At 38.9% G+C, this 18,416-nt stretch overlaps 1 protein-coding gene across 1 annotated transcript in view; it reads right to left on the minus strand.

The window, feature by feature from the left end:
- ARID1B (AT-rich interaction domain 1B) overlaps positions 1-18,416 on the minus strand; it is a 323,933-nt gene that overhangs the window by 242,712 nt on the left and 62,805 nt on the right. The window contains 1 exon segment of the mRNA XM_039387426.1: positions 512-658. Within this exon segment, the coding sequence (XP_039243360.1) occupies positions 512-658 (147 nt within the window).

An 18,416-nucleotide genomic window follows, 5' to 3' on the forward strand; every position in this document is an offset into this window, starting at 1 on the left:
GCTGTAATATCCATTTAAAATATCTTTTACGAAGTTCCCTTGACAAAGCAGCTCCGAAATGCCTTGAACTCATCTGCTCTCAAATGAAGTAACAAAAAACCCAAAACAGTAGTGACCACATTAGATGCAGGAGCTCTCAACAACATGTGACTTTGAGGGGAAAACAAAATAAAAGCAAAAAAACCCTTCAGCCTCCACTGACATTTCATCAAGAAACTGTTACTTCTTTTTAAAACCAAAATTAATAGTTGCAAGGGTATATACACTGGTTTTATATGAAATAAAGCCTGAAAGTGTGTCTGTATTTGTGTGCATATCCCTAAAGACTCTTCAGAAGGATATGGTCTGATTCCATGTTTATTTAATTTTGCTTAATTTATTATTTAATTATTGCTATTTAATTAACACTGTTCCCTCAAAAAGGTAAGGGGCGGGTTTTGTTCATGTCACACAGATCATTTTTACACTTCCACCTCCGGGGCGACTGTCAGTAGCAGAGGACGGCACTTACCTGCTGAGCCTGGTACCTCTGCTGAGCCTGCGACAGATACTGTGCCTGGGGCGGCAGGTGCTGAGGCTGCGGCTGCTGGTTGTAGTACGGCTGCTGGCCCTGCTGGCAGTAGCCACTTACACCTTGTTGACCATACTGAGGCGGGATCTGTCGGAAGAGCCAAGCAAAGCAAATGCATGAGTTGAAACTGAAGGACATGAACAGAAGGACTATGTCACATCTGTATGGCAGCCTCATCAGAAGGGGTATCCTGAGCTGTACACCTGACCCAGTGGTCCCGCTCTTACTCAGCAGTTAACGCGAACCCTTACAGCCCCTTGCCTGAGCAGGAGGAGTAAGCCCAAGTGCTCTTTATAGTTACTCTTTTCAGGAACAACTTCTAAGGAAAATGCTGTGCTTCGGAACATCACAATCCTGTAATGCCCAGCCTTAAAATACAGAGGCAGTTATTTTAAATGTTTGCTCTCCATGGGCACACTACTGAGGCAGATCGACAGAGGAATCATTCTGATGCACTGACCCAAAAGCATAATTTGGAAAAAAAAAGGAAAAAAGGCAGAACTCTAAAACACACATTGAAAGATAAACACTTTTTGTCTCTTTTTTTTTGAGCAATCCAGTACTAATATTTATTACATATTTTGCCTGCAACCCTTAGGTTTTTAGTGTTTGTGTGTTTAAGCCTTACACAAAAGTCTTGGGGTTTAGCAGGATTTTGGTTTCGTCAACTTCAATCTCTCTCAATCTCCTTCCCCCCTACTAAGATATATCTTTTTTAAAAAATAACAACAAAACAGCAGTGCAACACAAAACAACCTGTTACACACCAATCAGTACATGTATCACATACTGAGAACCCACATACACCGAGAATTTAAGTTAGAACAAAAAGCAAGTCAATTACAATGTCAGAGGAGTTTTCTACATCAGTTTAGGATGTAAGTCTTGTATCAACAGACACTGCCATTTTCTTGAGATAATTGAAAGAGCACACTTTCAACAAACTCCTGATATTGTGTCTATATTGCCCCAATTTTAGGTACCTGTACTTTTCCCCACACTCTGGAATTTAGTATCATTTTCAGACAAATGACAGAGGCAGCACAGGACTTCTCCCTTCTAGAATGGACTTGTTGGTCCTGCACATCCCTGCCCTAAGCAAGTGTCTCAGATACCCGAGCACATGTGAAATGCTTTCATCTCTGAACTGCTCCCACCGAGTTTCTGATAGACGGATAAATCTGTTTACTCAACACATAAACACATACCTGTTCTACCTAATGTTAACTTACTAGGTTAATTCAACAATACAGTAGTATTTGCTGGGCAATAATAGTAATAATACAAAGTCAAGTTTAAATGCCTATTTAGGCTGTTTTTATTACAACTTGATCTGCTCTATTACTTCTGCCAGAAGCTGGCCGTGCTAACTCCTAAGGTCAGTGCTGTAACCCCACTTCTGCACTTGTTCTCTTCACTTGTGCTTCTGTTTCCTTTCACCATCATTTCACAGGCAGTTAGATTTTTCTGTGACCAAAGCAACCCTTTCTGATAAATAGCCTCTCCCTGCTGATGCATAAATGAGGCCTTTATAATGCAAACTAAGAAGGGTGTGTTGGAATATCATCAGGCAAACAGACAGCTGGAGTCTGGGATCTGACAGAAGACCACATGGTTATTTGCCCGTCAGCTGCAAAGGTCACAGAGCCTGGACTGGTTCCTAGGCAATGCAGAGGAGAAACCTATGTTGTGGTCCATCTGGGTAACACTAGTAACTTCCTAGTAACACTAGGAAGAAAAGGAAAGATATCCTGACAGCAAAATATGGGTTTCTGGAAAAAAGAAAAAGAGAACTTCGAATGTCCAGTTGACAGGATGGTGACAAAATAAAAGATCAGGTTCATGAAGAACCAGAATATTTCTAGAATAAAGATACTTGTTTAGGAGGGCTGGAGTTCACCTGAAGATAGGAGCCAGGTTGCTGGTACCTAAGGATCAAGAAAGTGAAATTTTAAAATTAGGAGAGGGGATTAGAAGAGCACATGGTTCAAAACCATGGCATTGCTATGCCAAATGAAGACACAGAGATTCTGGGTCATCAAGTGAAGATGCTGAGAAGAATCAAAGAACGAAAACAGACACACAGTGACTACAGAGTAAATAGAATGTTGAGAAGAAATTCCAACAACACATTGACTTCTACACAAAGAGGGGGGACTGGAACATCAAGCTGCAAACAAAAACACTAGCAACAGTCATATTAGAAATATGGTAGAAAGGAAACAATTAGTGGGTCACTAGTTTGCATCATCCTAGGATACAAATTCATAGGGAAGATAGCTGATGACAAAGTAACCTTATATGCTACATAGCATTTAGAAAAAAATCAAAGTAAAACTCCACCTCACCAAGTAGCAGAGGTCTGGAGCTTGGTCAGATCAGGAAAAGTCAGTGCTGGAACCACCAGGTATGGCCATACTACAGCAACGCTGACAGCAGCACAGTAAGCAAGATCAGTAAAGGCACGCTGCAAGATTGATTAGAGGGAGATTTCAACTCCTCCCACATAGACTGAGTAAGCATACTACAAAGCAGAGACCAAAGTATCAGATAACTGTCAAAGGTTGTTCCATGGAGCTGCTAGTTAGGGAACCTGCATGAGAAGCCACTGCCTTTGGCTCAGTCCAGAGCAGCAGAAATCGCCTTCTTCTACACCCCACAGCTGCAGAACCACTATGCACCAGTGACCATAATAGAGTTAAATTAAGCATCCCTACAGGAACAATGAAACCCAAATAATCTACTACGGTTGTGCTTAATTTCAAAAAGTGTAACTATATAAAAAAGAGAAAGCTTGTTGAAAGGAAGCTCTAATAGATAGCTACGAGAAATAAAATCTGACTGACAGCATCAAAGCTGCTTAACAACAACCACATGGAAAGCACAGAAATAATATTCGCCACCTATTCAGAAAGACTTGATAAGAGCAAAGGGACCAGCATGGCTCATTGTGGCTTTCTAGAAGCAAAAAGACATCCCCTTCAATAAGCCAGCACCAGGTCAGAATGAGGAAAACAGAAAAGACTGTAAACTCCAGCACTTCAAATGTAATAAGGCAGGCCAGAAAGAACTGGTGGAACAGCTAGGAAAGGGAATCAAATGAGTAATGATTCATTTTTTCAAACACATCAGAAGTAGAAAGTCTGCCAGAGAGTCTGAAGTGACAAATGATAATGGAGGTTTAAAAGGAGATACAGAGAACACAGTGCCATGACAGAGAAGCTTAACAAATTTTTGTTCTCACTCTGGAAAAATCTTGGGGGGTTCCCATGCTGGAGTCCTCCTTTGTGAAGAACTTGATGAATGTGTCTGAATCTGATGGGACTTTTTGTGGAACAAAGTGACGAATGGTAAGAAATAGTTTGGGACTATACAGTATCACTCCACAGGTCTAATCAAATTCAAAAAGCTTAATTACTAATGACCATACACAGCTGCTAAATTGGAGCTGCCTTTGCAGGAGGTGAGAATTGGAGTATGGTTTTAAAAAAAAAAAAGAAATTTGAGACTACACAAGACCAATCACTGTTCTGGATAAATCAGGACAGATAAAAATGAAGATCAGAATTAGGAAACATCAACACAGATTTGCAAAAGAAAATCCCTCTCTACAGACTTTTTGGACTTACTAGGAATGGTCAGACAAAAAGGTTCAGGGAAATACAACAAGAATCATCAAAGGTATGGAACAGTTTCCATACAAAGAAACTATAACCCTTTGAGTATGGAAAAGACACCAGGAAGTAGGAATAGGATGGAAAGCTACAAAAGCATCTTGTCCGACACAACGATTAGGATGCATTTGATGGAAGAAGCAAACTTCAAAACAAGTGAGAGACAGGTTCTCTAGTCACAGAGGCACCAGGTGTTTGAAACTCCTTGCCAAATTGAAAGCTGAAAGTTTATGTGGGCTCAAGCAAACACTGGACAAGTTCACAAGAGACATCCTCTGAGGGTTACCAAATATGTAGAGCCACATCTGGCTCAGGAAGTCCCTGAACTGAAAATAGCTGGAGGCTTGGAGAGCATTGGGGGAAATATCATATGCTTCCTTTATTCTGACTCAGCTCTAGGCATCCAATTAAAGCCTCCACTGGAGGTAGGATACAGGGCTACACATGAACCCCTGATCTGACCTGATAGCACCATGCCCATGTTCTAAACTCTCTGCAATAGATATTCAAGTCCCACAAGAAAGCAATGAAGATTTGGTCTGCAAGGTGATAAGTAACAAACATAAGCAACCTGAAGAGCAACAACACCTTGATTGCCAGAAGCTATTTCTTAAATATTTCCTAAATATTTTCCCTAGCAATCTGCTTCCAGACACTGGTTTAAAAAGGAATACCGGGCTCCTCTTCTGATCTTACATATCAGTTACTCATGTTGGCATTTTCCTCCATATCCTCCAAATCCAAACTGTTTTTAGAAAAACAACCAAACACCACCACCTAAAATACAAATACATTTAGATGCTGTACTCTTCAGTGCAGAGACCCATCACCGCTGCCTTAGCAGAGCACTCAGTATAATTTCTGCGATGATTTAAATAAATAACAAACAACTACGTGCAAATTAATCCTTCTGCTTTACTGATGGGGATCACAAGATACCGCTTATGGACAAATGTTTATTAAACAGAATGAAAAAAAAGCGTAATTAAAATCTCCCCAGAATAAAACAAACCTGAAGCCAATTATTTACAATGGTTGGAGTGAATGTCCCAAACATCCTCTTTCCTTATAAAGTAAACCCTCCCTCCCATTCTCCCTTACTCCCACATTCTTTGTGGCCACACAATGCAGGAGATGAGAATTTGGGAAACTTCATCATGCCTTTAGTAGTGCACACATTCTTGGGACGGTTCAAGAGAAAGCAGACCTAAGTTTGAATCTATTTCTAGGCAAGCACAGAAACTGTAATAATTACTTTGACTCCTATCTGACTTACACAGTACAAATAGCATTATTTTGGGAAAAGTATGACTGACCATTAGTGACTAAACCACTCTGAACACAAACAAAGAAAGAATGAGAGTAAAAGAAGAGCAAAATTGGCAGCCAAAATGAAGAGATGGGGGAAATCCAATTAAATCTGTAACTTAACTCATTATCTTTAATCCTTGTTTGAATAAAGGGTCTAGTGGCAGACATTCTTTGTCCAGGTAATACCTTGATAGTAATGGAAGTTTTAAGCAATTTTTGCATGCGCAATCCATGATTGATATCAAAGGATAAGCATCATTAGACAGCATTACAGTCATTAAAATAATTTTTAAAATTAAAATGTAACAGAATTAGTGTGTTAGCATAGGTACACTAATAATACCAGCGGTATGTAGTTACTGCACTTTTAAACCATCCTGATGTTGAGACGCAGTCAATAATGGAAGAACCTTTATGTGTCCTCTATCACAAAAAGCTCACCTGACCCACAGGAACACTCAGATACCATGACATGCTCACTACATAGAAAGAGTCTTGGCCCCATCGGTCATTGCTTCTCCCTGCAGTCTGTTTGGTGCCCAAAAACTGAGGCAGATCCTGGATGATACTGGTAGAAGACAACAGCACAATTTGGAAGCTGTGGACCGCAGTATCACGATCCAAAAATCTGGGGGAGGTGTGTCTGGTCTGATCAGTTTTAAGCCCTGTTACAGAGAGAAGGAAAACGGAACTCCAGAGGCAGGGGTGGCACTCAGAAGAAAGGGTGGCACTACCTGGTTCAGTGGCCTACTTTGCTGAGAAACATGATACAGAACATTGTGAAACAAGTACCATCCTCGGAAATGTAATTATCAGTAGCATTCCACTTTCTTAGCACCTATACAGCACCACTGTAATTACGTAGAAATTAGAGTAAAAAATGTACAGTGGGTGGGATTCTCAGGACAAAAAACCCCTACCACCTGGTACTTTACACTAGGAGTAAACAGCACATTCTTTCAGTTAACAAAAGGTTATAGTAAGATTTAATTAATTTAATTTTAATTTAATTTAATTATTTTAATTTTACAGAGGTCAATTCAGTAGTAACTATAAGAAAGCTGTCACACGGTTTCCATCAAACCTTCAAATAAAACTCTTGCAGTTTTCTGAAATATATACTGCTTCAGTCTTAGATTTCCAAAGCCAGACCTCTGCCAAAAACTAAGTATTTTCCCTCAGACATTCAGACCATGCATTTCTCCATACTTTCACATAGAAAGCTGTAATGGAAAACTAGCCCCCTGACTGTCCCATACTTAAAAAAAAATCTGGTTCATATCTATAACTTTCAAAGTCACAAAAGTCCAGGTCTTTATCTGTATGTTTAGATGAATTATAGAAAGAAGAAAAATATAATATCCCAGTATAGGAAAACCTCTGGCACATGTTCAGTGGAAGATGCTCATGCTTTTAAGGCAGCATGGTCTCCTTTCTCAAATCAACATGTTCAACCCCAGCGTTCTTGTGCACACACAATCTTAATGAAGTTACAAGTCCTCCTCACTGAACGACACAAAAAAAACCAAATCAAACCAAACAAAAAAAAACTCAAAGGAAAGCAGGTAAAAAGCTCGGTGTTAGTGTCAAGGCTATTAATCAGAGGTAAATCAGAAATCCTGATGCTAAGGCATTTTATTCATACATTCTATAAATTATATTACTTATCACTTGGCTTTGACCTTTTGACAATACATTGGTCACAACATTCACCTATGTTACCGTCTTTCCTAGACTGCTAGCCTTTACACTGGAGTAGGAACTTTAAAATCTTATTAAGAGTCTTTAAAATATTAACACTGGGCCTGATACTGGTCCACCCAGTGACCCAGAGCAAGGAAGCAAAAGGATAAAAAGCATGTTTCTGTGTCACAGCACAATAATCCCCATTCCAGAACTTGCAAGGTAGTAGATTTTGCAGAGTCATTAAATGTATGTCTATGTTGAAGACTGCAGTGCAGTACACAGATCTGCAAACTGGCTCAGCACTGGCAGGAGCCTACACCAAAAGCTGTGCTCGGCTAATTTGCTGTGCTCTACAGAAGGGTGAATTAGGTCAAAGGGAGATCCACGCTCTTATAGCCAGACTGCTTTTTGTACACAAGCCAGTTCATTTAAAAAGGCAGCTCAAGTATCTCCACAAGACGCAGTCTGCAATGCAGTCATACTCAGTACTACTGTTAATGTGCAGGACAGAAAGGACAGGACTTCAAACACATTCCTGTATTCCCCTTTTCCTCAAAAACTGCACAACAGCACAATTACACCACTTGCCAGTGCAATGTATACGGCATCACATATGTATCTGTCATGAGGTGCTCTCTATATATTGCCTTTTACTGCAGCTTAAATCAAAGCAACATGAGCTAACCAGTTATCAGTACAGGCAATTTTCCTCTCTTCTAAAAATAGTGGACTACAAAAGAAAAAAAACAAGGGAAAAAGAAAAGAATAATGTAAAAAACCTACTAAGATTACATGATTAAAAAACTCTCCAGTCAGAAAATACAGATGTTAAGGTTCCAAAAGCAACATTAACTGAGCCATGTTGCACATATATAGCACCTTCTCTTTCTGATTTATGTTGTCAAAGGCATTTCATAAAATATAGAGGATGTGAAATGTGGCTCAGTTAATGTGGCTGCTAGAATCTTATCATTTATGTTTTCTGACTTCTTAGCTGTGCAACCTTCACATCTTATTAACATAGCTTTTTGCATAGACTGTAGTATGGAATAGTACTTATGTTTTATGTATTGACATATTTTTGATGTACTGAGATTTTGAATAAGTTTGCTATTCTTCATGATGAGAGCCAAATAAATAAAGACTACTACCACAAAATAGTCAATCATTTATATGGAAAAGCAATATCTCTTCTTCCAAAAAAGAACACTTTGATTCCCTTGTCAGAAATTGATGAAAACTACCTCTGCTGTAAATGCTAAATCTATGCCACTATCACAACCACCTCCCACTCCCCCCTTCCCCTAAAAACAACAAACAAACAAAAATAAAAAATGTGCATGTTTTAGATGAGCTAAAATTAGTTTCAAGGGAGAGGTAAACAGCTGAGTCTAGAAACAAAAGGAAGAAATTTTTCCTACACAAGAGCCCGATAGTGTTGATTCACACAGTGAATTACAGTTAGAACTAATGCAACATTTGGTCTTTTCTGCAAATTAAGGGATGAAAATATCATAATCTCTACTAAGAGATTTCCATATTACTATATCCATCCCCTCAGACCAACACTATAGAGAAGACTAAAAAATTGCAATAGAATTGTTTTCAGAAGAGCTATTTTGATATACTGTATTACAAATAGAGAGAAATCATAGTGCCCATATATATATACCTACACACACTTAGATGAGTCAGATATCTATTCTTATACTCCGCCTTCCTTTCTTTTTTTTATAAAGTGATCAAAACAATTAAAAGGGATCACATAATCTGCTTAAGTACCAGATTTCCACTTTACAAACCAACATAAGAAAAAGCACATCAGAACTGTCTCAACCTGATCTCTATGGTGTCTCCAACAGTTGATGCTTCAGTAAAAACCATGTAGGAAACCTCACACCTCACTGCACTAGTAGGATGAATTTCACCTATGAAGTGCCAGCCATTACAGAAAAATGCAAAAGCCTATATTTAACCTGATTTTTAATCATATAACAAATAATTTATCACAGGGCACTTCTTGTGCATCTATGAATGGACTACACAACAATCCTCAATTTGCCATTTATTTTCCAGGAAATTTGCAATAATTTTGACCACTATTTTTCTCAAATGGTGGTTAAAAAAATATAGTTAAAAAATACCGAGAAACGTTTCTTCTGACAAGTTCTGCAGTGCCATTCAAACCTTCTAAAGCAGGGAACACAAATGAGAGGTATGGGTTGAGTCTGAATAGCAGGTAATCTAGCTGCATGAGTAATCCTCCATTTTTATGCTTTTATACACAGAGAGACTCCAAACACTTAACTACTGGAGACTGAAAAATCCCTCTGTAAAATAGCTTTCACTCTGCTTTCTTCTGGCACATGGTCTTGGTAGCTGGAACAACTGCAAACATTATTCTTTAATCGCAGTAGTGAGAAAAGACAGAATGTACACACACCCTGTTTATCATCAGTACCCCAATATCTTGCATACCCTTGAGTTTTCCATCTTTCTTACAGTCTCTTTTGAGAGAGAAGGGTGCTCTTTAATTCATTCATGTTCTCCTCAAAAGATATCAATCTTGATGGATACTGTCTTTACCATTCCTAAACTCGATGGCTTTCAGAGCTAAATCATTTGAGATTGTTCAAAGCCCTTCACTGTATCTCTTAAAAATAGCAAGAGAATATAAAAGATCTTCCACAGGGAGCGATGTCGTGCCCTCTTGAGCAAGTTATGCCCTTCTCTACTTTCCACATAAACTTGTCCAATTCCATTAGACTATAGGGCTTCACAGACCTTTACGGTGCACACCCTCTTTCCCTGACAGCTGCTTGTCTTCTCCTTTCTTTATTCCTATCCTGCACCTGGGGAGGAACAACCCCAGGCACCAATATATGGTGGAGGCCACCCCAGCTGAAAAGCAGCTTGACAGAAAAAGACCTGGAGGTCCTGGTGGACACCATGCTCAACATTAGTCAGCAATGTGCCCTTCCCACGAATGAAGTTAATGGTATCCTGGCCTGCATTAGACAAAGAAATGCTTCTGCTCAACTCTGGTGAGGCTACAACTGGAGGATCTGTGTCCAGTTTTGGGCTCCCTGGTACAAGAGACACATGGACGTACTGGAGAGAGTTCAACAAAGGGCCACAAAGATGATTAAGGGGCTGGTGCATTCCTCCTATGAAGAAAGGCTGAGAGAGTTGGAGAGCTGGGACCGTTCAGTTTGGAGAAGAGAAGGCTCCAGGGAGACTTTGTAGTACCTTTCACTATGTAAAGGGAATCCAAAAGAGAGATGGAAAGGGCTTTTTTACAAGAGCAGGTAGCGACAGGACGGGGGGAATGACTTCAAACTGAGAGTAGGTTTCGATCAGATATTAGAAAGAAATTCTTTACCGTGAGGATGGTACACGTTGCCCAGAGAAGCTGTGGATAACCCATCCCTGGAAGTGTTCAAGGTCAGGCTGGATGGGGCTTTGAGCAACCCAGTCTAGTGGAACCTGTCCCTGCCCATGGCATGGTGTTTGGAATTAGATGATCTTTAAGGTCCTTCCTTAACTGTTCTATGATTCTATAATTCAGTTTAGTAGTTTCTTAGTACAAAATTAACAGCCAAGGGGCACACGCAGTTTCTGGTCTTTAACAGAGAACCCCTCTGCTTTTGGCCCAGACACCTTTGAGGAGGTCACCACTTCTGAGTTAACCCCCACCGCTCTGCCTCTCAGCCTGACTCTGAAACAGCAGACCAGTAGGCTGCTGTTACACACAGCAAGTTATCCTCAGTTCCAGTCCCTCACTTTTTTAAGGGATATCACACACTTCTAATCAGGAAAAACTTGCCATGAACATGCAATGAGAGAAGAGATTTACAGCTCTTTGTGTTTTCATTACAGCTTTCAAACCTCAAATAGTGTCCACAGCACAGGAGGTCAACACACAAAGAAAAAGGCACGACCTCCCACAGCTATCATTTAGGTTCAGCAATTTCTGTGACAAATTTAGTCATTTGTACAGTCCAAATTCTGCTGGTTGCTTCTACCACTGCAGGATCAAAATCATACTTTTTATCTGGACACTACAAATTCCCCACAGCAAGGAATCCTGAGGCAAACAGAATGACTGGATGAACCAACTGGCTAAGAAAATGTGATTACTTGATTACCCACCCAGCATAATTTATCATCTTGCAGCATAGAATTAACTGCCTAAGATCAGGATCCCATTCCTGTGGCACAGTTCCTCAGCGTTCCTTCTGGGGTACTTACAGTGGCTTAGAAAAACAAGAAATACAAAGCAACTCCTATCAAAACCCCTTCTTCTTTAGATAAATTTGACCAAAGAGAATCACCAATAAAACCAAAACGAACCAACCAACCAAAACAAAACTAAAAAAGAGGAAGATATAAATCTTTTCTGGGCCAGCTTTTCTTTTCCTTTCTCTATTCGCAACAGATAAAAAAAAAAAGTCAGCCTCTAAATAAGAGTACTTACATAACAGCTGTGATTTCAAATATTGCTGGAAGTATTTTTAAAAGAAAACTTTCAAACTGCTCCTTATAGTCACAGAGTGTTCATATTTGATTTATTCCATTTCTATTATTTAACTTGACCTATTACTTAGCACTGGAAGACATCAAAAGAACCCTGACAGAAACATCAAAGACATCAATCTTATAAATTCACAGCTGAAACCATATACTACATCATAATTTCTTAAATAATTACAGTTTTACTATACTCAAAATAAGATGATTATTGTAAATTATTCCTCATATCAGTTACCACAAGCAAGTTTTAGAAACATCTGTTAAATGTAAGTATCTGGATACAGTTAATCCAATTCATGTAACATTATACTCGAAATGGAACAGAAAAATAAACAAGAGCCTTTAAAGTCGTAACATCATATACCAAAAATTATCTCTTTTGCTTAATTGAAAATAGCCCCCTTAAAAACTTACCAAGAATCAACCATCATGTTCATTCATTCTGCCAAACTACTAGAATTCTTTTTTTTTATTAACATTGCAGCTAATCTTAACTCAAATATTGTGCTCCATCAATTAATCTTTATAATACCTACTATTCTTCAAAGCATCTCCAGTATATCCATGCTTGCTCTTTCCCTTTCTTGAAAGCTCAAACCCCTTTCTTCCCAAGTCTGGTTGTTTTGAGCTATTATCTGAACACCTTTTTTGTTAAAGCATTCACAAAACAAATTTTTACACTCACAATAAAATGCTTCCTTCTCATTTATGTCCAGACTGAAATAATATCTGTACACAAAATTAACACACAAGTGTATAATTGTAGTTTTATGCTCAAGTGCCCCAATTATGCACTTTAAAACACTTTAAAGGATCCATCAGGAACATTCAATATCTCCAAGCTGTATAGTCTTGAGGAGTGTCTTTTGACAAAACAGCTACATTACAGGGAATTCTTTCACTAAAAACAAAGAAAGCAATCAACTTGACTTTTTTTTTTGCTCCAAGACATCTGAACTGTAAAGAATGATGGGATCTGTCTGGTGCAACACATCTTGCCAGAAGTAAGAGACAAGCAGGAAACTGAATAGTTCCTTTTGCTTTTGTGTAATAAAGGTGTCCCAGGTAAGCACAAAAGAGGCCCAGCATTCAGCTTGTTCGGAAAGGTGATTAAGGATGTCTGCAGCACCCAAATGAGGACCCTACACCTTCCTCAACTGCAACTCTTTATATATACTCAGTGAATATTCAGTCCTCTGTGTTCTCACTTCTCCTTACAAAATACTTTTAAGAAGCAGTCTTTTCCCAAGCAAGGCTGCAGGAGGTGACTGTCAACAGTTTTTTGATACATAAATTTCTCTGCCCATGCAGTGGAGAAGAGAAATCTATGTTAACCCATCTGACTTTGCACTGAAATGGGTTACAGGTGCTCACACGATGCATTACACTGTTTCACAAAGACTGGTGATAAACTTGCAGTATCCTTCATTGTGTATTTTCAAAGTGGTTTCCCATGACAAACACATACTCTTAATAAATAAGAGGTGAGGAAATCTGGAATAGTAAAAAACAGTGAGCACAACAAGAGGGTAGACACTTCATTACATTAAAAAGCAACATACAAAGAAAAAGGCCTCAGGCTGACTCAAAGATGGTTTAATAGGGAGGCCGTGTTAGCAAGGATTTTCCTCAATAAAACCAAGACATGGTAACTTACAGTGAGAAAGTGCAATGCTCTGTGCAACTCATATGGGATTTAGCATCAAGTGTCAGGAGCATATAGTCACTATTTGTTGCCTGTCCACAAAGAGATGAGATGAGATTAGCCTATTTAAGGGTCACAGTCCTCCAAGAGCGTTCACAAGCACCAGGCAGAGTGAGCCAAAATGGCAGTTGCTGTTGCAGTTCTCCAGAGGGGCCAACAGAGTGCTATGCTCTTCCGAAGGTGGTAGAAAAAGCACCTGGTCTCGGGAGGGAGCCATTCAAAGTTGTTCTAGAGGGAACACTCCATGCAGAAATGCTCCCCAGTTCCTCATCTAATGCACTGTGTGGATTCCTGCCTCACAGCTGCCCAGTGCCCACCTGTGCACATTGAGGACCTGGGGAAAGAAGAGGTCTCCTGACAGCAGGCATGACAAAAGTAGACACTGTGGAGGTTGTTCACCTTTCGTATAAGGCTCCAGGGGCTATAGCACGAAGACAGTTGGTCCACAGCTGCAAGTCAATCTTTTTGCTGCCACAAATGTCCCACTTTTGGCTTCTCTCTTCACCCAAGTTCCCTCTAGCTGGTCTGACCCTCTACTGAGCTGTTACACCACACTAAAACAGCAGAAAGGTAATAGGCAGCCTTCTGCTGACTTAACACACAGAAAAAACTCAACATGGTCAGATGAACCCAGAGGCAATGAGAGTCAAGTAACATTGCAGGTACCAGCTGGGTTGCTTTGGCAGCTGTTGAACTGCAGAGTCTCTGATTTTGGTTTTCCTGGGCTCTCCTCATCCTGTGAATCCAAATCCTCAATTCTCACTTTCCAAAAGAGCACTCTATATGCAAAGTAACAACTTCCAGCTCTCCAGAAGAGAGACCATGCAGAGCCCTTCTAAGAGAGAGGTGCCACAAGAAAGCTGCAGACCGACATGAAGCTACAAAAGAAGTCTCTCTCCTTGACTTTCAGGTAGGACGCTGGCTTTTCAGGTCTTCTTAAACTCAAGACACTCAAATTCTGCCACAAAATTTAACTCACTTTAAACAGAAAATCAATGCAAGCTCTCACCTAGAATGACATCCAAGGGAAAGTAGAGATGCAGGGAGGGGGATGCACATACAGTTCTTTCTCCCTTCCTTCCTTGCAGGAAGCAGAAACAAGTATTTAATGCATTTCAGTGACATTCTTTGCATGAAAGTAAAGTGGGTAATGCCCATTTAGATTAGTTCTTCAATATTGTTAGGACAATGATCACTTATCTATGTTGGTAGATATTTAAGCCTCCCGTTTGGTTTGGCAAATCGTTCTCTGAGTACCAGTTGTACTTAACTGGCTACATTATTTTTCAGGCATGAGCTTCTACGATTAAACTAAGCTTCTGATTTTGCAGTTGCATAACTATTTAAAATACTTCCAACAACAGGTCAATATTTCTCAGCAGCTGGTATATACCCTCCAGAGCACAGAGTTCACACATCCCGAAGAACAGGCATTTTAGTTTTAAAAGCAAGTATTTTCACTACTTAATTGGCTCTGAAGTATATAAATCTGATTTTTTGGAGAGTATAAAACTAGGGAGAAAAGCTTAGGAAGCAGCACTGTCTGGTTTGGAGGGAGTACTTACCCATCTGCCCTTCTGGCCAGAGGTTTAATAGATTTCTATTTTTATAAAGGACATAAGGGGAGGGGGTGGCTCCATCAGTTTCCTACAGAAACCCAGCTGCCAAACTGGATGTGCCAAAGGGGAATTTTAGGGAATTTTAAAGAGATAACCTCTGCTGAGACTGCAATGTCAGCTTTGTAACCTCATGACTGGAACATGTGCAGTGAATGCTGGATTGAAAAAGCTGTGCTATGGGAGTTAGAAGAAAGAAAAGGAGAAAACACGAACAGCACGAACTGGGATTATTACTCTGTGATGAAAAGAGGACTGGAGCTAAAAAATACTGTTAGTTCACTATGAAAAAATACATCTATAGAGTAAGCTCACTTTGATTTGAGTATTTATTGATAACCTATATGTGCTTCCATCCTCTCAGCCCTAATATAGTCTCTGCATTTTATGCTGATGCTTTTGTTCCATTTAGCTGTTCAGTTGCAGTGCATTTTAAACAACACATGGAGCCAAACTGACCTCTGGTTTAAATGTTCAGCACAGAAATTGAGGGGTAGGGGTTGAGCAGAGAAAAAGAAAGAGAGAAGAATAGGAGCACTGCCAATTAAAAGCAAACAATAAATAAATAAATCAAAGCATTAAATAATCTGTTCTCTTTCAGTCTAGTCCCTCAGCTTCTACTGAGCTTTTCTTTCATGTCAACAGGCAAAACTAAACTAAATCCCCTTAGTTTAAAATTATCAAGACCTTTTTTTTATTTTACAGAAATCTGATAAAGAACTATGGCATGTGCTACTATTTACTCACCAAGATCACAGTTTGAAGAAATTTAGTAAGCTAAGAAAGCTGTGAAACATTTGTGATTCAAAACTAAGATCAACATTCAAAACAGTAAGGGCAGACAAACAACCCCCACAAATACAGTAGCCACAAATACCTTCAAAGGTCTATAAAAATAGGGAGGAAAGAGCATTGAAAGCCTTAGTTGGGGATTAAAAAGGTGAAATTAGTGATTTTCACCTAGACAAGTATATTTCTATACTAAATTACAGAAGGGGAAGACTCTTATGGGTAAGACCCCATCACAAAACACTTCCAATGTCTACCTGTTTTCTTACTGTAAGACCCCATCACAAAACACTTCCAATGTCTACCTGTTTTCTTACTCGCCTCACATATAGCAGTGTGCTTGCAAAAGCATCCCTTTTACTATATTTAAAATAGATAGGAAAAGATGATGTCATCTTTTCACTGAGAAGAGAAGCAGTAATAAATACCCTTTTGCAGTGAAGGCAGGAATGCTTTATGATAAAATATAACAGCTCTTTAAAAAGAAACATTTCAAAGTAACAGGAATCTTAGAAAGGTAAAATAAATTAATAGTCTATGTTGTTAAAAACTATCTACAAATCTTTATAATCCAGTTCTTTCAACAGCTCCAATATGTGGTGAATGTCATTAAATTACCAATCTAAGAGAAGGAGCTGTCTTCAAACCTGAAGATATATATCCTGTTGAGCCTAATATTTAGGAGCGTTTAGAAAATATTTAAAAAAAAAAAGTGGTGGGGTTTGGGGAGTTTTGCTTTTTTTTCTTTTAAGGGAAGATGTCAACCCGTAAAACCAGCTAATTTTATAACCTCATACCATAAGGCATACAAGGCATACACTAATATATGCTATCTTTAACTAAATGTTAGTTTGTTTCACCAGTGTTAGTTCTTCTTTCTGGGCAGCACTTTGTTGAGGACCTGCTCCCCTAAGGAAAGACAAGCTGCTTCAGTGCAGTGTATCTCAACATCTCTCCAGAAGAAAAGGAACGTACTCAAATAATTAGCACCCAATGTAACCATTCTGTGTATCAGAGACAAAAACCTAGACAAGCATGTCTTTAAAAGCTCTGCCTCTTCTACTTTGTTGCCTGCAACTGATCTGAAAATAATATAATTTCATCTTCAAGTCACAAAGAAAACAACTTGTTACATTGCAAGTGGTTTTTCCATTGCCTTGCTGTAAGAAAAGCTTTGCCAAGTCGGAAGATTTTTGCTCTCTCAGAAAAAAGGTATTTCTATGATGTATTGTAAATCTTTACTTCCCTCAGTTGGGAGGTAGGTTTTTATGCCTTTCAAAATTTATTATGTCTGCTTGACTGTGCTTTCCTAAAGATCCCTTTCAGCTTCTGTTCCAACTAGTGAAAATTCTCTCAAGTGCAGTAATGCAAAGGGAGTAGGAAAGAAATTCAGCACATGAACAGAGCAGACACACAATGTAGTGCAGCGCTTTGCAAAGCCCTACAAAGCACATTACGGCTCGATTCATGAAATACCCTAATTCAAAGTACTTGCTATGTAGGTCTTATAACTTATTAAATTTGATATTATAAATAAAACCATGAAGTCAGCTCCAGTTGAAATACATACATTTCCAAAGAACCCCTACAAACCCAACAAACCCTTCAGCCCTTTCTATACATCTTTCCTGCCCACATCCTTATTTATTTCCATTATGTGTGATTGAGGTTCCAACTCTACAAACTACTATGCAATTTTAAATTTTAATCATAAGAATAGTGCCACTGAGCTTAAGAGGACCAACGCTACTAACATAACCAGTGATGCACAATGAACGTATGAACTGAGGGATTTATACTGCAATATCCTTGGGGCAAGGAATATGTTCTTTTATACATTTCACAAAGCAGCACACAATTTTGGTGGCAAACAGAAAATAAAGATTTCAGTTTTAAACTTTTCATATCACCAGTAAGCCCTAAGAGGAAAGCAAAAAGCCCACAAAAAGCTCTGCAATGTGTCAGATTAAAAGGATCTCCACAATCTTTTTTCTGATGATCACAGTCAGGAATGGTATAAGATATGATACAAGAAATTTGTGATTAATTGGTAAACTAATCAGGAAGCAATTTTTCCTGCTGCCATTCTCAGCTATCTTCTTCTTTTGTCAAAAGCAAAGGAGTTCCAATAAAATAAGAATATACTACTTCTATGAAAAAAACCAAACACAAAACCAAAACCAGTTTCAGCTACACAAACTATAACTTCCTTACATTTTTTCCACTGTTAACTGTTTTCTACTGTTTACTGACTTCTTCAGTCAGTAAAAAAGGGAAAAAAATTACACACAGAGGCACTATAAAATTCACTATCTGAGAAACAAGCAATAATTACCCTAGCAATGACTCTTTCTCTGATATTTTAGTATACACTGCATTAGACATTCAATACTATTTCTTGAACAGCAAATTTATCCTTCATGTGCTCAAAGTGCAGTAAATCCTCCCATAAAATAAGGGTGCAGGATAACCCTGATAATTTTAATTACTGAGAAGTTTGTCTTGGATCTACAAGGTACACAAAGCAAGTA

This window comes from Pipra filicauda, unplaced genomic scaffold (genome assembly GCF_003945595.2).
Source record: "Pipra filicauda isolate LSUMZ 115617 unplaced genomic scaffold, ASM394559v2 scaffold55_size4083901_pilon, whole genome shotgun sequence".
Lineage (NCBI taxonomy): Eukaryota > Metazoa > Chordata > Aves > Passeriformes > Pipridae > Pipra > Pipra filicauda.